The following is a 25,999-nucleotide window of genomic DNA, read 5'->3' as shown; positions in this document are numbered from 1 at the left end:
CCTGCTACAAAATTCCAAAATGAGTACGAAAACTTAAATAAAAATAAAATTTTTAGCAGTTTAACACTTCTGCAAAACTCTCAAACAATCAGTTAATAATGAGAACTCGGACAGTGCGGACGATAAAAAATTGTATGGAAGAATATTATTAAATCGAATTCTTTTTAACGAATATAAAAAAAAACGTTTTTATTTTATGTGTATGTGTATCTGGTGTTTGTGTGTACATGTGATTGTTTGTTTTTATTTCTTGAGTAAGAAATTGTTTGGTCTTGTTGGACTCATCACCATCAACCGCCATCAACAACAATAAAATTTGTTTATTTATCTAGTTTTAATGAAATAATTGTGAATATGAATGTTTTTAATGTAAAAAGAAAATACGAAGAAATTTCACGATCACAAAACAATCGAAACTAGTATTCGTATTGAAAATCAGTTCCTTAAGTGATAAGATTTAAATACACTCGGTCTTCAGGTTATTCAAATTTTAAAATAAATATTATAGCTAAAATTTGATAAAGATTTTTTAAATTATAAAAGTGATTTAAAGAAATCGTGGGTAATTTCGTCATTTTGTTTGAATCATTTGAAAAGAAAATATTAATGGCAGTTATGCAGCTGATATCGTTATCTTAAGACAACAATATTTACTTTATTTGTTGTTACAGAATAAAACGTCATAAATCGAATTGATCGAAAATTGTTTACTTGAGTATGAAGTGTGCTGTGCTAAAATATAACGATCAAATACAAATAATAAAAAGCAAAAAAATAATCAAAAGAAATTAATCAAGCTGCAATAAAAAAATACTATAAGAGGTACTAATAATAAAGTTTGCTATAAAATGATTTCACTGATTTGCGAAATGTATGAAAAAGGCGAATTTTGCCAGGAGCAAAAATTAGATTAGATTTTGGGTTTTTTGGTTAACCGAATGCGCGCAAACATTCGCAGAGTAGAAAAGACTCCGTTTTGACAGGATCACTTCACTCTTCAGATGTAGTATTGTATAGTATAATATCTACCTTTTAGAAGTTCATTAAGTTAGACCCATATTATCAAGTTTAAATTAGGGTTCTATAAATCGACTTTCGAATAATCGAACAATCGAATTTTTGTCGAAAAAAGTCGAATATTTTGTTCCAAAAACTCGACTATCGTCTATGAAAAAAGTCGAAAAGTCGACTTTGTTAATAAAAGTCGAAAAGTCGATAAGTCGAAAATTGTAGAAATAAGTCAAAAATAGTCGAAAATTTTAAAAAATGGAAAAGACGTCAAAAACTCTAAAATAGTTGGAAAAACTCGAAAAAAGTCAAAAAATAGTCGGAAAAATGTCGGAGAAAGTCGCAAAAAGTCGGAAAAAGTCGAAAAGTCGTAAAAAGTCGAAAACTCGAAATTTTTAAAAACAAGTCAAAAATAGTCAAAAATTTTAAAAAAGTGGAAAAAAGTCAAAAACTCTAAAATAGTCGGAAAAACTTGAAAAAAGTCCAAAAATAGTCGCAAAAAGTCGAAAAAATCGAAAAGTCGGATAAAGACGACTTTTAATTAAATGAAAAAATCGAAAAGTCGAAAAATTGACTTTTTATAAAATGCAAAAAGTCAACTTTTAACTAAATGAAAAAAGTCGACTTTTCGTTTCAACTATAGAACCCTAGTTTAAATATGACGAAATTGTCAAGAAATCTGTTTGTGTCTTGTGCAGGGCATTCGCAGATAAGTGGAAAGACCTTCTTTTCCTTTTCTCTGTAATTGCCACTGCATCAATATTCATTGAATCATTAGTCAGGCGCAGTCAGGCGATCCAAACTTAAGAAATCTTGGTTGCATTATCTTAAGAATAGGGAATAGACCCACATCATCAAGTTAAAATATGACAAAATTGTCAAGGAATCTGTTGTTTTTTTTTTGGGTCTTGAGCGGGGCATTCGCAGATAAGTCATTGCCACTTTTCCATTTCTCTGTCATTGTCACTTTTCATTGAATCTTCAGTATTCATTGAATCTTTATTGTAATGTCAGTCTGCGATCTAAGCATAACAAATCTTACTCATTGGGAAGTGAAAGTGTAAGAGTTAAATGAAAATATGCCTATATTGCATGTGGATATTGAGATTATTTAGTGCCCTACAGGCTGGTATAATAGCAAATATTACAGGCTGGTAAACACTATATTTATTGGGAAGACTGTGAGAAATACTTATCCCTAGTTCTTCACAGAAGACATCGGAACCACAAGCGAAGTACATTTTAGAATCATCTGTGTAAATCCTAGTGGTATATAGGCAAATTATCCTAATCATTCCTAGGAGGAATTTCAACTATTCGAATAAGAAAAGGAATTACTATTGCTGTATACGTACATCCATTTAACTATATTGGTACTTAGTGGCCATTTCATTTCGAATATCTTACGACTTTTTTGAGTAGGCGACCGTTACCTTCCTGACTCTGTGTTTGATGTTAGATAACAGTTCCATCTTGCTTGAATTTCCTTAAGGCCCTTGGCTGTGGCTGAAATACTCTTCAACATTCAGATTAGTAAGATCGGGGCCTTTATGAGAGGCCCCGAGTATAAATTTTAAATTCTTGGGATCTTTCTATAACTCGGACTACCCCATGTTGGGATGTCTTTGTAGATTTACTTTAAGTAAGAAGTATTTCTAATATTCGTGACTTGTGACAACTATCGACTATCACGTGCTTAAGTTCGTGAATATTTTATGAATCCTGGAAAAATGCCATCAGGTCTTATTGAATTAAATAAGAAAATGCTATATTATACCCAGGAAACGATATTGGTTTTGTTTCTGATATAGTTCTGTTGGAAACATTACTTCCTAAGGGTTCTGACTAAAAGTTGTCCTTGTTTTTGGACCAGTGCCCAGGGAATGACTCCTAACTACCCCATACAATACATTGTGCTGGAACTAGGAAAAAACCCTGTAAAAATTTAGACTACTCTACACACGCGTTCTAAAAAAACTGGTCCAAAACTAATCCAAAAATATGGAAAAACTTACTCCACTTAAAATGGTTATACTATGTGATTACACGATCATATTACGGATCAAGTTTAAACAAGTAGCTTTGGGTTTACTCCCATGTTGTTTTCAAAAAAAATTAACATGATCCCTGTTTGCATTACATAGGACTACTTAACGGACCATATACTCCAATAATGTTAACAGGAGAGTAGGTTTTGAATTACATAAATGAATCATATACTCCACTAGTTTTTGCAAGTAGGATCCACTAGACGACCGGCCAAAAACGTGTATAGGCAACGAGTTCCTAATTGCAGAGGAACACATTCCATTTACGTTTCGATAGAACAGCGAAATACACCCCACGTTGCGAAGGCGGGCCAGTGAATCAATAGATTAGAATATCCTGCGACTACTATAGCTTTCTAATATGCTTTTAATTTGTCATGGCATGGTTATCGATTTATTATTTTAGCTAATATTTAATAGTTCCATAAGGGAGGAAACCTTATCTTTGTTTTAGTGATTTGAAACTTAACTTTCAAGTTTTCTTACATTTTCATTTATCTTTCCAAGAAAGGCAATTGAATCTTTAAGTAGTGGCGCTTAAAAACCTGATCGATAACTAAAATTCAATTTATTAAGACCTCTTTTAGTAATTAATTTCTCAAAAACATCAATTTGTTTATATCATTTGCGTGTGTAGACAGTTCCATAATCAATGCTATTCACCGTATTTTGTCTGTTGTTTATAAACGGTGGCATACAAAGTATAACAGCTGGAGCACCTGAAAGTTTATCAGTGCCACTATGTTGCCCCGCCACCAATTGGAAATTGGCGAGAATATCAAGAGGTTTATTTCGTTACGACGACTATACGTGCATTCCACCAAAGGAGGATAGCATAACACAAACTCTGGAAGCAGCAATTGTACCATTTGAAAAGAGTTCTCCCGTTTATGGATATGGCATTGTGGCACCAAAAGATCACGAGCTTAATTCCACTATACCAAAGTGTGATGGTAAAAATTTTGTCGAACATACATTAGATAAGGATTTTGAAATTCCTTCATTATCTTGTTTAATGGGAATTGCGGAGGATCGTGTGGCAGCTATATCCTGTTTAACGGATTACAGTAAGGAATTACAGGCATTCAGTTACATACACAAATGCTGTCCCAACAACTATGTCTACGATAGCAGCCAACGAAAATGTGTGGAGGCTTCTGCAAATTTTCATTTATATAGAAAATTATTTAAAAATGCTGCCATTTTTAATGCAAATTATCTTGCTTGCCCACGCAATAAAGTTTTGGTGGAATATCAATTAAATGATTTTAAATTTTCCATCGACAATGGTCAATTATTTTTAAGAACATTAAATAAAAAATTCGATTTTTCGGAATATTGCATTGAAGCGGTTACACCAAATGCCGCTGGTGATAATCAATCAAACAATCCAATATTAAGACAAGAACAACAGTATCTAATACGAACATGCGATGATATTTTGCCAGTATGTCGTCGCATGCCATGCATTAGAAGATGCTGCAATGATGGTGAAATGTTTACGAAGGGAAATGCCACATCCTACTGCAGACGTGACGAATCCGATACATATTTTCATAGTTTTGAAAGTCTAGAGATTAGTGGCAATTTTTCAAAACCTTCAGGTAGGTAAATATTAAGAGTTGTAACTCTCAGTTTTTATTGATATTAATTTTTAATTGTATTCTTATATTTTATTTCTATTAATGTTATTGATTCATCCGAGTTAGTATTGTTATTGAAATGATTTAAAATCTATATAAATTTGTGTATAGAGAAAACATATTTATCTTTAAATACACATAAAATTGTTTACCTTTTCACACCACAACTACTCACTAAAAACAAATACATATTTAGATATACACATACGAACAAGAATTTGTTTAGAAAGTGGTTCTCAAAATGTTGTAAAAAAAAATGTTATACATTTATTAGAATATTAATATCTAAAGTTTAACGCTTTAGTCACCAATATAATGTTGTCATCTTTCGATAGTAAATAACAATGAAGAATGAATTAAATAAAATAATTTAGAATAGGAGGAATAGAAATCAAAAAGGGTCCATTCCATTCACATATCTCATACGATACGCATTCAAGAATTGGAACTTAAACTTATCCAAAGTTTAAGTTGATTAGGGAAATTACTCCCTTAACCATTAGATAGCTAATAGGGCCATAAAACTATCTGATTGGGAATCACTATTAGTTAACACATTTTTAATAATATTATTTTAGAAAGAGCACATAATTAATTTAGAAATGTAGCAAGTTTTTAAAGGGTGGTCCAAGTTGAGCTGTGCATTATAAAATTAACGATATCAAATAAAAGAGCTACATTTTATATAAAAACTTTTAAAATATTATTTTCCAATCCGTCTAACCAACAGCTTACTTGTAATTCGTCTCCAGTGTAGTTTGTGTAAACGAGTTTCCACTTTAGTCTTCCTTTTATTTTATTAGCGGAGATAGTCGTCACTTTACTGTCCCCAAGTATTCAAGAGAGTATACACTTAGCAAACAGCTTAAGCGAGTCTCTACTTTTGTGTTTCTTTTATTTTATTAGCGGAGACAGTCGTCACTTTACTATTCCCAAGTATTCTAGGGAGTATACACTAAGCAAACAGCATAAGCGACATACTTTATTACCATATATGGTAAGGTGTGTGATTCGTAACTAGGTCAACTACAGGGTGAGGCACAAACGGATAAGCTGCGAGAAGTAGGTTGATAGAAGCATATATACTACATCAAATCCGATACACATAGGTCACCAACGGGACTGTTGTACGCTCCTTATCATGAAAAAAGGGAAATAAATGAATGTTCAGAAACTCAGTTTTCTGCACGTAATTCCTTAAAAATCTTCCAATTAGTGTTAGTCAGGGATGTTACATCCGGAATGTAGAATATAACTATCAGAAAAAGGGTATTTCATCATACAGGAGGCTATCACGATTAATAACCTTCTAAACCCCTTAACTAAGAAAAGACTTGGACCTGTCGTAATACTTCGTATAGAAAAGGATTTAAAATACTTGTATAGAAAGGCTAAAGAGGTTTTAACTACGGCAATAAGCTGGTCGCAACCGAGATGGCTCAATGTTAACCCGGCGAAGATGGAAATCTGTCTTTTCACAGAAAAGACACAAATTTACATTTAACCCAGTGACCGACAGATTTAAGTACTTAGGTATAATCCTCGAAAGAAAAATAAATAAAACACCACATACACCAGATATCTACAAAAAACATCGGTGCTGGGTGCTATGAAATTGAGCCATAAGTATGAAATGATACCTTAGTCTTACTATGAAACATTGATTTTGTAATAAATCAATTCAAAATTATACTTTTATAATATGGTGGACTACAGGAAGTTCAGCAAACATGTTATTTGGGTATAAATGGTGCCATGAGCACTACGTCAATAAAGACTTAGAAAACGTTGCTATATATTCGACCCAAAAGATATGCACAAGTATCAAATACCAGACACAGAAGATGACAGGAACTTTGGAACACTGAACATATATAGAATGTCATGGTCAAGCGGAACATTATAGCAAATTCCCAGATTGTTCTTAATTGGCGGACAAAAACCGGTAGAGATTCTCAGAATCGGAAACATACTACCGTTTATCTAATCACATTACTAGCTTCAAGGCAAAAGTTCGAGCAATAACTGATTACGTAGGTTGGATCAGAATAAATATGGCGACCACTGCATATATTTACCAATAGCCCGATAATAATTTAGGGCACTTCACACGATCACACTTTGCATACGTAAAGTCTATTGAAAAAGAAAAATGAAATTCCATCCGTAGAACAAAACAAGAGAATAAAAGTCACATGATTTTTGGGAAACTTTTGATTTTTGTGTGTGAGAGAAAAAGAAAGAAATATCAACCATCTCTTTCTCTCACACACAATATCAAAAGTTTCCCAGTGTGAACCAGGTCTTAATGGCCACACATAGAAACTTTTGTTTCAGAAACTACGTATTAATGCCGGTCCACACTAGAAAACTTTTTTTTGGGAAACTTTTGATTTTGCGTAAGAGAGAAAGAGAAAGAATATAATTTATCTCTCTCGCGGTACCGACTTTCTCGTATTCGGAAACTTGTTTTGTGTTGTTATTCTTCTTATGCGTACAACAACAAATGCAATTAACACGTAGTTTCTGAAACAAAAATTTCTATATGTGGACATTAAGGAAACTTAAAAAGAGAATTAAGAAAAAGTTTCTCAACAAAAGTTTCCTAGTGTGGACCAGGTCTTAATTGCATTGATTTCTTGTTGTACGAATGAGAAGAATAACAAACCAAAACTAGTTTCCGAGTACGAGAAACTCCATGATCGAAGAGAGTGGACCGGCAAATGTTTGATTTTTGAAAAATTTCAAAAACCATACGACTCAAATTTTCCATCCATTATTTCTCTAAATTTGTGATGGTTTCATTACATATTGCGTTTAGACGATCTACTCGTGTGAAGCCGGCTTTTGGGCGATATCATACGACTGTCAAATTTTCCATCCATATTCTTTTTCTATGTGAAATGATTTTATTACATATTGCATTAAGACGATTCTCTCACTCTTCTACACAATATTTTGACACATCATATTACTTGTGTGCTCGTGTAAAGCCGGCTTTAGGGCGTAGCTTTAACGGAAAATTCTCCCAAAGTTAAGGATAACGCCATATAGGTACCGAGCTACTTAAAAGTAGTTTGCAATGAAAGATATAATGTATTAGCTTAAAAGAGAAGAGAACTGGATGTAGTTTACCTGATGTACGCAAAAACATTCAGACGAATTTAATTGTGATTTATTTATTTATTTATTTATTTATTTATTTATTTATTTATTTATTTACAAACAATAAATATATGGACCAGGTGAAGTTTATTGCTCCCCACAATAGCATTTAAATAATTCGAACAATATAACGACCATAATTATCGAAATCGTTCATGGAATATTAGTAGTAACTTTTCGTAATAACATTATATACCACCCTGTATTTTATTAGAAATTTTGTTAAATTCACATAAAAAAGAATACAGAAAAATGTATTGTATATAAACAAAAACATATATAACAATAAAATAAATATAAACAAGTTTATCTATTAGTTAAGAACGTACCATTAGTATTGATTCAAATATTTTTCAATATGTATTTTTAAACTTTATAAGAATTACTACTGTATGTATAAATGTTTGATTATACATATGTACCTATGTTTGTATTTTTTCACATACAAACATACATTTATACATATTTCACATGTGTTTGCTACTAATTGTTAAATTCATCATTTATTTACTTTAGAAACGTCATCAAACCAACCGGCTAAATTTTCTTCGTTTGTTTTTTAAAATCATTTCAAATAATTTGATAGCTTTCACGTTGTATTTAATATAATTTATGACTGTTTATTTATTTGATTATGTTGAAAAGTTAAAATAAAATTAAATGCTAATATAAAAACATATAAAATTAAAATGTTTTTGTCTCGTGGTCATCACATCACATTAAATATGATTTGTAAGGGAAAGCCCCCATAAATTTTAAGATGATTTTTATGCGGAAAGCTTATTTTAATTTGAAAATTATTCTTAATTCATTATTAATACATCTACATTTAGAATTTAAATTTAAATATGTTCATCTAATTCAAAAACGCGTTATTGGTAATAAAATATTAAAAAATAGGTATTTATTATTTTTGATAATAAATTAGATATATTCATGGCTAGAGTTTTAATCAGTCAATTCATTTCAAGGAATTGATTAACAAAATTTTTAACAGAATTTTTGCAATATTTCAATACAAAAAATTACAGCCTTTTTTACTCGATCTCATGTGGAGTAATTTGGCCCTTGACTCTTTCAAGGGCCATTGATAAGAATGTCAATGTGCCTAATGTGATAGCTTAATATCTCGATGACCTTTTGCATCCACTGGGTGAACGTTAGAATTGAATAAAGATCACCCAGGTAACAGCTCAGCTGGAGTACTAAAGATATCTAATCTCTTGCCAAGTAAATGGCAAACAATATGAGACCAATCCTAATGCATTTCCAGACAAGGTAGAACTGAAATCCAACAAAAAGACAGGGTTTTCCATAAAACCCATTAATACATACAATGTTTCGGATATGATACCCGAGACAGACCAACGTTGTCATTGCGATGCACTTGTATCCTTTAAAGATTTATTGAAGTACATTTTACACCTCTTAAAGTCCACAACCACACCTTAATGCTCTGTTGATTCGACATTAACAACTATAGACATATTTTTTAGACTGTAGTACAAGACCCATAAATCAGAATTCGTATTTTATGTCAATGTTATAAGAGTTTCTTAAGTCAAACGAACTCAATAATTTCATGAGGTAAGCCACTACTGCCCCACTGATACATAGTTTGTCAGCAATATGATTCCTTTTGAGATGACAATAGTACCGAAATTATCTCTGAAGTAAAAAGGCACACTAAATCAGTACCATCCATCCTAACAAGTGCCAAACTGACAATTACCCAACATAGTCTGAGACCCTACTAAATGAAGGGTAAAATATATCCAAAGGTTTTAGTTTGTTCAAAGACACGTTGTTGTTTTCTCATGTCACCCAGTCACATCTTTTGAATTGGCATAACAGTCTTTAAACCAAAATTTTAGGTTTTAATCAAGCCCTTCCATGTGCAGCCCGAAGGAACCTCTCCACTGGCCTTCACTGGCATTTTTTGCAAGATCTCTTGACATTGTAGTCCCGTTGTGAAATGAGATTAATCCATATGCATACACCGACAAAGAAAAAATAATCACTAGTCAAAAGTCAATAGAAGGGGTGACCACAACTTCAGATGAAACAAATCCCCATCATCTAATGACCCTTTTCATGACTAGAGTAAACTCTAACATACACAACCATGAAGGAAAATCAGTTTTTAAATAATTATTGGAGTTCCTTTAACTATACATCCAATTTTCAACTCCCTACATATAACATTTCCAGCACATCAACAGCATATCATCAGCCACCTTTTTCGTAGATCCTTATTAGTCCAACAATATCCTTAACCCAATCATTGTATTATCATCTCAATTACAATATTTTATTCCACAATCTACAGCTTCTAAAAGCTAAGAACAATAAACAGAAATCATTGAACGATGTCAGGAATAAGTCAATATTCAAAATGTAATTTTTAGTTTTCTTTCCTCCAAACTCTGCCACTATTAACCTTCAAAACGAAAAGGATCACAATAAGCATCGTTAAGAATTTGCTTCTATCCGAAGCATCTATCATCATTTTGTTGTTGTAATTTTAAAAAGACGCGAATAATTCACAAACAACCAGACATTACGATTGGGGCACTTCATTGTCACTATTTTCTCTCTTAATATATTTAATTTTATGAGATTATTTATTGATTTTTTTATAAAATGCATCGATAATTTGAAGCACTACTGATAATTATGATACTGAGGACTGATTACATCTAAAATTTATTTTGTTTTTATGATAAAATAATAAAATTAAGAACGCATTAGTAATGTTCGCATGATGTATACCCAGAGAGTTGTCTAAATTAGGATTATTATATTTTTAAAGCATTTACAGTATAACCATGCAGTAGGATTTTCCCTGCTGGATTACTGGAATTGAATATTGCATAGCAGAGATCAAATCGGCGTCCTTCCCCGTTTATTGTATAGCTTCCTCTTTCTCTTTTTTCGAGGCTAATTTCGCAGACGCTCATCTTGGTTTTATTACCCTTACACGCAGGATTCTGAATTGAAAATCGTTTTAGTGGGGTATAGCTTCGTTCGAAAAAAGGGAATTCTTTTTCCTTTTAGGTTTTTTCTCTGCTTCAGGAAATATGATTCTATTTGCTTCAGATATTTAGGGAGAATTCGTTATATCCTTTAACGTGTTGTATGATTTTGTAACTCCGTCCACTATATGCCATATTTTGGTTGCTGGTACTGAATAATCATATAAGGATACCCATATTTAAAAACTGACGTATCTTATAGCTATCTCCAATTAAATCCTTCTCTTTCTAAATTTTATGGCCACACAGGACAATCTGTCGACTATTAACTGATGTGAAATAAGAGCTGGGATAAGACATATTGTCATATCATCCATAATAGTACAGTATTACCAGATTTAATAAAATTAATGCCACATACGTCCGCAAGCAGCGTTTATCGGCCCTTCATCTTTCACTACACGAAACTGTCAAATAGAGTCGAAGATACTCCGTTTTGACCGGACCACTCGTAAAATGTAGTATTTACAGTATTAGATCCAGGCTGTAGCCGTGTGGAATCTGAGAATATCATTAAGACTAAACCCAGATATATCACAAAGGTTAGAAGTAACTGCCAAGAAAGCGGTTTTTCTTTACGGCCAGTGCAAGGCATTCACAGAAAAAGTGGAAGACCGTTTCTTCCTTTTCCCTGTATTTGCAACTGCTAAAGTGAGCTTTGAAGGGACCAAGCCCACTTGCATATCTGCATACAGCCCAGTGTCATGTTATTACTGATATCAGCCTCGATATGTCCCGCCTACTTATAAGGTGTCTTGTGCATTTCTAATTGAAGGAGGGCCAAAATAGCTTAGCCCCTTTACATGTGTATATGTTAATCCACATATTTTCAGCCCTTTAAAGAAAGAATCTGAGGATACTGCTTTTGATTAAACCTAACGGAGTTGCTACTGCCTGATCATTACCAAAGTAGTTTTTATGCGCAGGGACCCAAACAAGGGTAATGTCAGACAGGCGACCCAGCATTGATAGATCCTTCTTGAACTATCTTACTAATAAGAGTTTAGTGAGAGAAGTACCGCTTGACTATCGACAAAGATTCCTATGTTGCCGCGAATCTTCGAGGTCAATCTTCGCAATTCTTTCAGCGCGAAAGACACTATAATTGTTGGGAAAACGGTAAGATATACTTATACTAGCTTCTTCACAGAAGACACTTATTCATTTTAGAACCATCTGTAAAGATTCTGGTGGTATATTATCTCGTTAGGAAGGAACTCTGACTTTGAAAACCCTCCGTAGGTTGGTTGGTTCAAGATTGGATGTAGTAGGTTTAAAAATTTACGTATGAGTTAAGCTTCACTGCGCTGTAGGCAAATATGGCCATTGCATGTAGATCTGTAGGTAGGATGTGCAATATAGTGTTCGAAGCTTCTGAACTATTAGTTCTTATAACACTTGTTATCCGAATGTATGCTGATCTCTGAATATTTTATAGCTGATCTACAACATTTTTGCAATACGAATAGGATGTAATGTTGGGACTGAGTCCTAATTTTATTCCAAACATTTAGCGACTTTGTGCTGGATGTTGAGTTTCCATGATAATTTGGAGTCTAGAATGATTCCTAAATATTTAGCATTTCGCAAATCATTCAAAAGACTGTACAAATAGCCATATTTTTTTATTCATGTTAATCAAATTTAAATGACCAACAATACTGACAGTTACATCTTGTTTATATATAATTTCAATATCATTATATCCGTATATTATTTCACATAAATGTTGTTAAATTAATATTATTATTAATTTAATAAAACTTTTATTACCATTTCACACAGAAATAATCATAAATAAATAAATGAATTATTCCATAATACTCTACTGCTAATGGTTTGCATTAATATCATAATGATATTCAAATATATGTACAATGGAGGATATAAAAATCATTCATTCATTTAATATTTAATTGTTAACGATTATTATTTGCACAGACAAATTAAATACAGTTTATAGTATTTGTGGTATTTAACATTTATTCGCGAAAATTTCTATTTCAAAATTGTTACAAAGAAATATTAAACTGTTTACGTATTTGGGGATCAACATACGATATCAACTATAAATTAATTAGATAGGAGCTGATTCTGAGAAATTAAAATACATATATATTGTATTTATTTTTGCATTTCTTGAGAATTAATAAAAAACAATATAATTCATTTCAATATCCCTTGAATGTTATTAACATTTATAATAAATAAGAACATGAAATTTACAAAATCGTATATGTACTTATATATTTGAAATAATGACAGGTCTTTAGTTTACTAACAAAATGTTCATATTTAAAAACATTTCACGCCATAGTGTGAAACAAATTTCTAAACAATTTCATGTCATTGTTAATTTTTTTTTACAGTTTTTGGAATTTTACGCAGCTTGGATTGTCTCAAATATCGTTTAGATCCGGATGCTTATTCCGATGAGGCCCACACGATCAGTGAACGTGATGGATCCCTTTATGTGATGGCGACCAAAAAACACTATACAAATGGACAATATTGTGTCGAGAAAATACGCAACTCCTCTTGGGCCGATCAAAAGGTAATTTAACCAGTATGACCTTTTGATATTGTGATTTCTTTACAAAAAAATATTCAATGTTTTACGATAAAACTTTTAAATTAGTTGTACACATTTCTTTGCTTCGATTCAAAAGTGGTTGGAAACGATCGTATACGTTTTAAGGTCTACACCATTGGTTTACTGATTTCATGTTCATTTTATGCCATAACGCTATTGGTCTATTTGTCTATAGCAAAATTGCGTAATTTACCTGGAAAAATATTGATCTGTTTGGTGAGCAGTTTGTTTACAGCATATTTGGGCATTGCCCTGGGTCAACTGATGCCAACGCCAAATGATACTGTTTGTTTTGCATCAGGTGAGTGTTTAAATATATATTTCAGTAAATATATATTATGAATGAAATTTTCTGTTTTCTAGGTTTCTTTATATATTTTTGTTTAATGGCTGCATTTTCTTGGATGAATGTCATGTGTTTCGATATCTGGCAGACATTTGGGTATGTTAAATATTAGTCTTTTGCCGTTTTTTTGTAAATACCGTTAAGTATTGTTGCAAAAACTCGAAACTTTAGAATTGTATTTCTTTTATCAAGTATTAGCTTGGAACACGTCATTATGATAGGGTCTGAATAGTACTGTTAATAAGAGATTTGGATAATAAACCACTACAACACTATTAATTTAAAAATTGTAATACCGTACATCACTTTATCAGAAAGTTTAGAATCTTAGTTTCCTGCTCGTAATTCCTAAGAATCTTCCAATCAGTTTTATTCAGGAATGTTATTTCCGGAATAACATCACCATCACACCCAAGTTACTTGGATTCAACTTCAACGAATGCCAGACATTGGAAAATAAAGTGCTCCAGAACCAGACAATAAAAGGACCACTTTTTTATGGGCAAACAACAAAAATAAAGCCCAAGCTTTCATTGAATGAAAGCCAATAGCAGAGAAGTTGTTCTTCATTCTCTTCATTATTACAACTCCTATAGAAGTCGTTACAATCGAGACCCATTCTTCTAGCGTGATTACCAATAGTACAGTATCCCGTTATGACTGATACCAGCATTCTTATCTGTTTTTTGCGTAAGCTTAATAGTAAGCATGGCATGGGAGCATTGTATAGAGACCAAATTTAACCATCTGATTTAAGCCATTTCATATAGTTCTGTCTAAGCCAATAACTTACAGTTAGTAACAGAGATACCATCTTTAGCTCACATCGCACAATTCCTGGCAAGTTTGTCAGCAATACAGTTTCCCAGATAATTACTATGTCCAGGGATCCATATTAGTGTTATCTGCATTCTTCGGTTAATCTAGAAGTCGTAAAGACAGCAGCTTTGCTGTCCATATATATACATATGTATATCACCCGATATTTTATATAAACTTAGCCAGTTGGCGACTCGTTTAATAGCATATATCTCTGTCTGTATAATGCCACAATAATTAGGCAGACTAAAAGAGGATTTGGTTGCCAATATTTCAATGTAAAGCTTTTTTTAGGGTCGACGCCCCAGTTTAAACCAACTATAGCTATATTAGTCTTATCCTATTTTGAATGTTCATATTCACGGATAGTTATGGTATCTAGGAAATTGCCTGTTACCACTACCACTTGCCTGTTAGTATAAGCGACAGTCTTAATTCTCCTTTTATTTGGTTCATTTAATAAAAAGTTCATAGTCACATTCCAGAGTTAGGGGGATAGGACTCTCCTCTGTGGTGTGCCACGACTGGCAAGTCTTGAGTCTATGACTCCTCCCATCATTGCACTAATTACCTTATTACTCAGAAGTCTTTTAATAAGCTGCTGAGTTCAACCCCTAATCCATCGAGTGCAACTACAATAGCATTGGGTTTGACATTATTAAAGGCACCTTCGATGTCTAGAAAGGCAACATAAGAATATTCTTTGTCGTTAGTGAACATTCTACGTGTCCTACTAGCTAGTATAGAGCCGTTTCCACAGAGTTGCCTTTTGTCTTGGCATGTTATGATTAAGATATCAATTCCGTGCGGATAGTTAACATCAATGACTCTTTCAAGAGACTTGAGATGAAAAGACACAAGACTGATTGGTCTATAGTCCTTTGGTTTGGTATGAGATGTATTCCTCACTTTAAAATTAAATACCACATTACTTCTCATCAACAAATGAGGGACGTATAACATGCTAAGGTATGCTTTGTAGATTGAATGACAAGATCTTTGTTCCTCTGAAGATCCGCAGGTAAACTTAGAGCAGGTTTTTGAGTTGGCAATCAAATGCCGATTAATAATCAGATTAGTTAAACTAAATATTAATCTAATAATGCATGTTTTATAAAAAAGATAAAGACAATTGCAAATGTAATATGAAAATTAATGAAAACTTAAATTTAAAACAAAAAAATATATTGTAAAGTCCCTATAATTTATACTAATCGATAAATCAAACATATTATGTGCTGTTTCCAGATACCGAGCGAGTAGTTAGAGCACAAGTTGTTACAATAACAAAATACAAGTAAAATTTTAACTCTAACTGCTCACACGTTATCCAGAAACAACACATTAATGTTTATTTTAATAAAGCATCAGCTGTTTACCATTTTGCATTTCTTGTTCAAGTTTAAACCTCCATTAGGCGCTTAAACTAGCAAACAAAATTAGCTGATTGAGTATTCAAAAACAACTTTCGAAGATTAATTTTAAAGATTGTACCTTAACTGTTAACTAATATCCAAAAAAATTAGATTTAAACGTTGGACGATATTTTTTACTAGAAACAACACATATTCGAGATACTTTACTCTCATTGAAAGCGTTCTCTTTCTGATTTGTTGTGCTTTAAAAAATAATTAACTTTTATGAATATTTAATAATTATTAAAGTTGTGAAATGTTCCTTATACATTGTCATTGTTGATAAAGGTTAATTAAATTATTTTTTTTATAAAAAAAAAAATAAAAAAACACACACACAATAACCACCAATGGTCTTTGATTAGTCGCCGCAAAAACATACATAAATGAATCGAATTAATACCACAGCTGCTTTGCACTCTATCAAATGGTTTATTTTTATACCCTTCACCTTCGTGAGAAAGGTATATATAAGTTTGTCATTCCGTTTGTAATTTCTATAATATAATTTTCCAACCCTATAAAGTATATATATTCTGGATCCTTATAGATAGCGGAGTCGATTAAGCCATGTCCGTCTGTTGAAATCAGTTTTTAGAGGACCCTAGATATCGGCGAGATCCGAATCTTCAATAATTCTGTTAGACATGCTTTCGAGAAGATCGCTATTTAAAATCAGCAAAATCGGTCGGTAAATAACGGAGATATGAGCAAAAATCCGAGACAACCTCTGAAAATTTTATAAAAAAATGTCATATTTTTTTCATGTTTTGTTAAATAAGCAAAACAACAACACTGTATATTAGAAAACGATGTACACGAGTGTGTAGATGTATGTATATGGTTTTATTGAATCGCCGAAAATCTTCGTAATAAGAACGATATGAACGCGCAACGCTGGTTTAGTAAGATGTCTGTTGGTTTTGATGCCTTGCGTATTTTGTTTTTATTTCGTTTAGCGTTGTTTTTCATTTTGTTTTGCTTTTGGTGTAATAGTAATGTAGTCGGGAAAAATTTATAAAACTAATACGTTTAAAATACACTATGGTGAAGGGTATATAAGATTCGGCACTCTTACTTGTTTTTTTAGCTCGGTTTATTTATCTAATTTAATATGTCATTTAATTAATTTTGTGTAAAAAAAAACAAAAGAACAAATGAAGTCAGTAAGTCACTCCCTGTGGTCTGTGTATGAACAATTGCCCAGACACAAAAATACATAAATATTAACACCTATTTTTTGTTACTTTTTCATGGTGAAACTTTATGTTTTTTTTATTTTATTCATTTAATAATTACAAAATTTCTGCACATTTAAAAAGAAAACCCCCAATGGGCAAATTAGTAGTTTTTTTAATGGTCAGCAACATAAAAAAATCGTTAAATGCATTATGACGTAGAAAGTATTTAATTTTAATATTAAGAACAACAGAACAATTTAATTTAAGTAAATATTAATGTGTAATTCTTATCAACTGCTGTCATATTTGTGAATTATTTCTTTACGACTCCTATTGTTTGCCTTGCCAATGATGATGGATGTCATAAAATTAACTAATTTATATGTATTTTCTCCAGGAATAAATGTTCACTTAGCGCAAATTAATGACATTTTTTTGTGGGTTCAATAATTGCCACTTAATGATGAAAGTCGATATTTAATAGCGTGTTATTTTTATTATTTGTACATTAAATACATAAATATCTATTACATTTTTATTCTACATCTAAATATGTATGTAATTCTTCGTATACATTAAGGTGGCACCCACTATAAAATTTTAACAATAAATATACATTTTTATATATAATTTTCATTTTTAGTTAATTGTAGGAGTGACAAGCAACAAGTTGCTTATTAGAGCATTTTTCCTTAGGAATTGTGTGGAGTGAGATCGGATAAAAATGTTAAATGTAAATACATTTAATGTAATTATAGTAAAAGTAAAAATAATATTAAATTTGGCAAAATAGAAGATTCCTTTAACACGATTCACACACAGCCACTTTTGAATCTGTGGGAGGAGAGAAGAAGGTAGAATTGTCATTCTTATTTATTCCTATTCATTCAACATCAACAAGTTTTTGTGTGTAAACCGTGTCTTTATATTGCCCGAAGAGAATTATGGAAGGGAAACATAGATAATTGAAAAGTAGAAAAAAACATGTAAGAGTTCTATATTCGGCTGTGCCGAATTTTGTATACCGTTCTCTATGGAGTGTTAAAAAAAACAGTCAGTACCAAAAAGTCCTCTTATACATCACTTACTTCGGGCTCAACATGCTTAATTTCATGTTTCTAGATTCAATATTATAGGAAATTACAAAAAAGTACATTTTGAAAAACGAAAAAGTACCCAAAAGTTTCCTTTTATAGATTCTCACCTAATTTAGACTCTACATATTTAATTTAATATTTCTAGGTTCAATATTATGGAAAATTCAAAAAGTACCTTTTGAAAAACAAAAAAAAAAGTTTCAAAAATTTTACTTTTTTGAGTTCTTACCTAAATCCGACTTTACATCCTTAATTTCATGTTTCTAGGTTTAATAATCTAGAAAATTTAAAAAGTACCTTTTGAAAAAAGAAAAAGTACCAAAAAGTTCCCTTTTATGGCTTTTAATTTAAGCCAGGCTTACATACTTAATTTAATGTTTCTCGCCAATAACAACACAATAGTGCTGCTCTCGCTCTGCTACTCTTGCTCTGACTTGTAAACAAGCGTACAATAACAAAATTTACCGTATTATTATGCATTTTGTTTTGTAATTTCTGTCTGAGCATGAATAAAATAATCTCAAATTTTGAGATTTTAGAGGTTATCTCGCATTTTTGCTCATATCTCCGTTATTTATAGACCGATTTTGCTGATTTTAAATAGCGATCTTTCTAAAAGTATGTCTAACTTTGAAGATTCGGATCTCGTGGATATCTAGGGTACTCTAAAACCGATTTCAACAAACATACAGACATCACCCCGGGGGCATGTTACCTTGGTGAAGCCTCCACCTTGGTGTTATTGCGATCCCGGGGAATAGAAGTGTTTCCAATACCTCAGTCTGGCCGGGACTAAAAATTGGTACAGTCTACTGCCTGGCTTAGTCCTTGCATTGATTGGTAGTACGGGTGGCCAGTTGTCTGCAGGACTATGTCCTGGCTGGTCAATTGGTTGAAGTTCCTTCGGGATCCACGTAGTGGCTGTGGTTTAAACCCAAATTCGCTGGGAGAGTAAGCCGCGGTTAAAAGACTGATGTGAGGTACAGTCAATATTTCGTGATAAGTTCGGTGCTATTGCCGAAACAACAAATATCCCACAGAGGAGTGACTGTGGGACTAATGGAAATGAGTTAGTATTAATTGTATATGGTACGGCGGACCTCACCTCATCCTATAATAAATGTGTCGTATGTTTTTCTCTCATAAATGTGTCGTATAAATGAGATGTATGCTGGGTTGTATGATGATGGATGAAAGGTATCATATACAAATACCATTGAATTTTCCTTCCTTGTCCAGATATGTTCAAAGTAATTATCACAGGTAAGGGCATCATGCCAAGTACTCACGTAAAGCACTTCGACATTCAAACATACAGACAGACTGTATGGCTTAATCGACTCCGCTGTGGCTTAATCGACTCCGCTGTGCAGTGACATTAAATAATACATTTCGAGATCCACACAAAGTTATTTATTGTATTTGCACGTTTGACAGCTTGGTTCAGTCTACTCTTGTTAATAAGTGGTTTAAAGGGAATGTCAATAACACAGAAGATGGGTTGCGGTTTTCTCTTTATCTAACCTTGTGCTGCAAATTTGCAGTGACCAGACAAACTGATATAAAGCTAACTGCAATTTACTAAGTAGATCGGATGTTTTATAAGCATACATAATAATGATTACTAAACGCCATCTCGTTTAGGCAAACCCGGAATTTTTAGACCTGTTTTGATATGGCGATCAGCAACTTGACTATCAGTATAGATTCTTATATCCTTATAGTTATCCGAAAACTGTATATTTAGCTTGAAGATCAATACAATCTAAAAGTCATAAGGAAATTTTGGTTTCAAAATTCTCAATGATGTTACCGTCGTCCACTTTTCTAATTGTCTTTGAACTATCAGTATAAATATGAAAACAGCCAAAAGTTAAAAGAGAATAAAGGTCTTTGACCAACTCTTAGACCAATTCATATATCGGCACTGTTGAGTATTACTATATAAAGCTAGATCATCTATTACCCAATATTTTCAACATTCTATAGCACGCTTATATATAAAAATGTGGGAGGTTAACAACCCTGATAATTTTCTCCCAATTGAAATTAGTTCTGAACTTTTTAAAGTCTTGCAAAGTATGGTAAATTCCCATCTTGTAAAATATTTATAGTCCAACAATATACGTAGCAGTTAGCTGTACGGCTTTCGTAGAGGGAGGTCTTGAATTTGAGCCACTGAATATACCATTTTAGTAAACGTATTGCCTCTGGATTTCCGGGACTATAATATATTGGTGTCAAATATATACCATGGAATAAGTAGACCTGGGGTCGAATCTAGTACTGCAGGAGCCGTAAGGTATCTTATACAAGTGGTATATTAAGGGTTTACTCTATTTATACAGAGTAAGAACGTGTCTTAGCCTCATTTAATGGATTCGTATTTCAGTTTACCGATTACGTCTCTTCGTGCAGTTACCCAAACAACAGAGACCATTACATCTGCGTGGTGGTAAACGGAAATGACGTTTTGCATATCGGAAGTTAAGCAACGGGGCAACAACATAGAACTTACAGACAGAGGGAGAACCATGTACAGAGAACCAAAAAATTGCGGTAGTGAGTCTAATAAGCGGCTGTTAAAGTATTACCAGAAGTTCACTGAAAGCACTACGATTTATCCAGTTTTTAAAGATGGCATTTAATCAAACGATTTTAAGATAAATTCAAAGGTTATCGCATGGCTTCATCCTATCTCGAACTCTATGTCTTATTTTCATAAAAGACTTTATCAAACTTAAAACAATATTTGTTCTTTTTATATAGCATTCTTATTATTTCAATTATAGGTCAAGCCCTTTGGAGATTAGGGAAGTGAGACATAAAATGACTTCATCACTCAACCACGACTTAGTAACAATCTCTAAATGGGAAAATTTATTCTTCAGAAGTCCGTTTATAGTGGTATATCCCTGCTCTTTCGATGTAAAAATGTGGTGTAGGCTAAAATGATATAATCATGTGATGATTTCATCTCACCCTAATGTACATAATTTACGAATATATAGTTCATGTACATACATATAAACAAATTCTTTGTAATATATTACTATTTGATAAATACTTCAACAAGTGTCAATAATCATTAACAGCAAATATTTTAATAAATACAAGTAGAAATTCCTAAATGAAAGGGTGTGTAGGGATAGACATTTATTCAGGAGTACGTAATCAGTAATCAGACATTCAGGGCTAATCTTTAGGTGGAGGATTAGGGATTAAATTAAAATTAATCCTCGAAAGTTGTTTTTTGAATACTCAATCAGCTTATTTTGTTTGCTAGTTCAAGCGCCCAATAAAGGTGGTTTAAACTTGAGCAAAAAATGCAAAAGTGTAAACAGCTGATGCAAACAAATTAATACAATTTTTACTAAACTAAACATTAAAATGTTTGATTTATCGATTAATATAAATTATGGGGACTTAAAGATATAGTTTTTGTTTTATATTTAAGTTTTCATTAATTTCCATATTACATTTACATTTATCTTCTTCTTTTTCATAAAACATGCGTTGTTTTGATAACAAACAGTGACGTTTTCTTTTGTTTTGTATGGCAACTCTGCGAAGTTTTATCTTGTACGCAAAAACATCAAAGGGGATTAATATTAGAATCAATTTATTTTTAGATTAACTAATCTGATTACTAATTGGCATTTGATTGCAAACTTAAAAACCCGCCCTTATAAAATGTGCTGTAATAATGTTTAGCAGTTAAGACTATTTTCTAATAATCTATAATATATATTATAACATTTATATGTTGTATCATTAATGTGATCTTATTTTATAGATCAGCTAAAAAGAAACATGGATTTAAAAAGAATCAAACTAAAAGATTTTTATTGTACTCTTTATACGGATGGGGTCTGCCAACGCTGATAACAGTCATAACGGTAACATTAACAAAGACCGAAGTTTTAAGTGAAAATATACGACCAAATTTTGGACATGGTAGATGTTGGTTTACATGTAAGTGGCTTTATACCTATTACACTAGCATTTACATTAATTCACATTTCACTTTATTCCAGATGATTCTCCGGGTTCAGCAAATCTACTATTTTTCTCCGGTCCCATTGGCGTGTTATTTCTCATCAATTTTATTCTCTTTACATTAACGTTACGCTATTGTAATCGTGTTAAACGTGAAATATTTCGCATGCAAAGTTCAAATAATGAGAAACCTGTGCTGAAAAGACGTTTCTTTGTGGATAAGGCGAGATTTGCCATGAATACGAAACTTTTCGTGGTAATGGGTATTACATGGTTTCTAGAGCTTTTGAGTATTTTATTTTACGATCATAAAAAGATTTTCTTTTGGGCAATTAGTGATTCGTTTAATGTCCTGCTCGGTGTGTTTGTATTCTTTATATTTGTATTTAAGAAACGAGTTTGGTATTCGGTTTTGGAGAAAGTTGGTAAGAAACATTTAAAATTGCATTCAATTGGCAACAATGGTTTTAATTGCATTTACAATTATTTAGGATTACGAACGAGTGAATCTATGAAGAATGGTCCAATCGGAACTGGTGCTACTCATTCCACTTATACTCAAAATAATATATCGATGACACGTCTTAATGCTATTGAAGGAAAAACTACACTATTAAGCCCAAATGCAGCACGCCGTATGCCGACTTTGTAGACTTGATGATGATCTAAGATTCTACATATGCTTTTGTAAATACTTATTATTATTGTATATTTTGTTCATTTTAATTGTTTTTAGTTTTAAAATGCTTGCATTTATGTATGTTTAAATCATTTTTTATTTATTTTTGTTTCATATTTTCCTCACTTCATCATTTCGAGAACAATGAAATTTTATTGACGAAGTTTATAGGTTAAGTTAAACTTTTTCTTTAAATATTTAAAGTCTACATTGACTATTTTTTAATTATACATACAAACATCTTTTAAATTTTCTGGGTTTAAATATGATTGGACATTACAGCACTTATTCTATATTATGGTAGTTATAATCATATATCTAGTTATCGCAATCGTATGTTCAATTGTTGCAACGAAAAATACGTTTACGGTGACCACAGCTTAAGTAAATGAAACTCAAATAAGTGCTGTAACCATGTCCAAGCGTTTCTTACAATAGTGGCACGCAGATTCTTAACTTTTTATAGAATAATCAAGTTTGCTTAGCGGAACATTTTTTAAAATATCTGTATACATTTTGTAGCTGAGTTTTGTTGTTGCAAACAAAACTTAAAATTCTTACTTCAATTTATCCCTCCGAGTATTCTTTCATTCTCATGCTAAGAAATGTGATTTTTCGCAAAATTTAATAGTTCCTTATGTAAGAGGGCGAGGACGAGGCTATGACGGTCGTTTAAGGTAATGTTAGTTGTATTTCTTAATGCTCCATGCCGTTTATTGCTTTCAAGATGCAATGACACTCATAAAAATTCCTTATTTCAGATGTTTTTAAAGAAATTTCAGATGACTTCCTCAGAACACTTTATCACAGGTAAAACTTCCTAATTGGAAATAATCGTTTATCAACGTATCTGACTATAACCACCGAATACCTACCTAGTGAAGCAGGAATTGGGAACACATGCGATATATATAGCTGTACAAATGTGAAAGTCAATCACACATATATCACAAATGCTGTATGTAGTATAATCAAAACGCCTATTGCAATCCTCAAAGGAAATCGCTAGAAAAACATAGATTCGATAGAGGTTTAAGATCTGTGCATATTTACCTTTTCAATTGAACTTTCTTATTAGGTTAAAGTAATACAATTTCAGGGAGTTTTTGGTCCATCATGCAAAGCCTTTTTCAATCTGTTTTAGAGACGGGTGTAAAATCCAAAATAATATCACTACCAAGATATCTAGACCTAATCGAAAGCCTGGTAATGACAAAGAAATAGCGTTTCTCTATACTCTTCTGAATACTTTCAATTTTCTATAGTTCTACCCTACCAATCGGCTTAGAATATTTTTCTGAGGTCCGGTTTCTGAGGTTGCTTAAACAAATTTAGCCGGGCTATAACCGATGATTGTGTTTTTCAGTTTTAGACTTAAGCTCAGTTAACTTTGTTAATATTGCCAAGTTTTCACTCAAAAACATACACAATGAACAGAATCAGAAAATTGCAATTTACTTAAAATATTATGTTTTTGTTCTTCCGAAATCATTGTTTTATTGTTTTTGTTAATTGTGTTTTCTCACGTATAACTTTAGTTTAATTGGCCAATTACACTCAGTTAAACTAAGATAATAAGTAAGATAACTGAAAAACACGAAACATATATTAAACAAAGTTTAACCAAAGAATGAAGATTATCTTTATCAGAAAAACTCGCCCTGAATCGATTAAGCTATGTCCGTCAGTCTGGCTGGCTTTCCATCTAAACCTCCGTGTGTCCACTTAGCATAAGAAGCATCATACCTACGTCAAAGCTTCGCGTTAGGGTTACTGTACTCTTCGTACTATCGTTCAATTTTGTATAGTTGCACCCTTAAATCTATGTGAAGATTAGACCTGGTCCACACTACGAAACTTTTGTTGAGAAACTTTTTCATAATTCTCTTTTGACGTTTCTTTAATGTCCATACATAGAAACTTTTGTTTCAGAAAATACGTAAAATTGCATTGATTTGTTGTTGTACGAATGAGAAGAATAAGACCTGGTTCACACTGGGAAACTTTTGTTAAGAAACTTTTGATTTTGTGTGTGAGAGAAAGAGGTGGTTGATACTTCTTTCTCTTTTTCTCACACACAAAAATCAAAAGTTTCCCAGTGTGAACCTGGTCTAACAAAACAAGTACGGGAAACTCCGTACCGGGAGAGAGAGATGAATGATATTCTTTCTCTCTCACGTAAAATCAATAGTTTCCCACTGCGGACCGGCAGATAAGATAGGAAGCACATACCTACGTAGAAGCTCCAGGTTAGGGCCAGTTGTACAGTTGTACCCTTAAATTTGTGTGTTCACTTAGAATAGAAAGCATCATACTACTAGGGTTTTAGCAGTTTCCCTATCCGATTCGCCCATATTTTTAGTTCGTCCTTTGTATTGTAGATTTTATAAATTTTGATTTATAATTGATAATGTGAGGCTTTCATTTATCATTTTAAGTTAATAATACCCTTAAATCCCTTTTAAATCTTTTTAACTTTAAAAGTAAAATATTTATCTTTCAATATCGCTTAATGATAAAGCAAGCTCTTAACAGTATTATATGAAATACTTATTTATTTTTACAAATATTTATTTAAGATCGATTAAGTCCAATTTTAAAAAGCTAATAGTATATAAAGAAAACTCCGAGACTTTAATTAAAAATTTTAATAATTGAAACTTAAACGCCATATATAAGCTAACTTTACATCACTTGAGTTTATCTTTAATTTGAATAATTAAAAAGCTGTAAGAGTAAATCGAACGGAATCTGATAACTCCGATTTGAGCATTCAACATAAATGTTAATTCAGATTTCGTTAAGCTCACTTTAGTATGTATATTTTATCTAGATACATGTTGTCTTAAACATTTTACACACAATTTCATGCCCCGCAATCACCTTCATCTATGCCTAAGAATAAGCCTAAAACAAAATCGAAATAAATGCTAATAATAAAGAAAAAAGAAAAAAAAACAAACAATGATCA

At 32.1% G+C, this 25,999-nt stretch overlaps 1 protein-coding gene across 1 annotated transcript; it reads left to right on the top strand.

The window, feature by feature from the left end:
- The first annotated feature begins 123 nt into the window (after positions 1–123).
- Positions 124–24,484, top strand: LOC111680912 (G-protein coupled receptor Mth2). Its single transcript, XM_046956626.1, has 9 exons — positions 124–200; positions 672–822; positions 3,694–4,660; positions 13,269–13,453; positions 13,538–13,793; positions 13,856–13,934; positions 22,147–22,325; positions 22,388–22,774; positions 22,841–24,484. Exons 3-9 carry the CDS (start codon positions 3,709–3,711, stop codon positions 22,999–23,001), a joined length of 2,199 nt encoding a protein of 732 aa, XP_046812582.1. The 5' UTR covers positions 124–200; positions 672–822; positions 3,694–3,708; the 3' UTR covers positions 23,002–24,484.
- Positions 24,485–25,999: the final 1,515 nt, after the last annotated feature.

The sequence above is a fragment of the Lucilia cuprina genome, chromosome 2 (assembly GCF_022045245.1).
Source record: "Lucilia cuprina isolate Lc7/37 chromosome 2, ASM2204524v1, whole genome shotgun sequence".
NCBI classification, from domain to species: Eukaryota; Metazoa; Arthropoda; class Insecta; order Diptera; family Calliphoridae; genus Lucilia; species Lucilia cuprina.
This window is presented reverse-complemented; position numbering and strand designations above follow the sequence as displayed.

What these genes read in the sequence shown, in the direction of transcription:
- LOC111680912 (XM_046956626.1), top strand. Translation starts at nt 3,709, where the DNA reads ATGCTATTCACCGTATTTTGTCTGTTGTTTATAAACGGTGGCATACAA. An exon ending in GATATCTGGCAGACATTTGG is followed by an intron (nt 13,935 to 22,146) that starts GTATGTTAAATA and finishes CTTATTTTATAG; the next exon opens with ATCAGCTAAAAAGAAACATG. An exon ending in TTCGGTTTTGGAGAAAGTTG is followed by an intron (nt 22,775 to 22,840) that starts GTAAGAAACATT and finishes ACAATTATTTAG; the next exon opens with GATTACGAACGAGTGAATCT.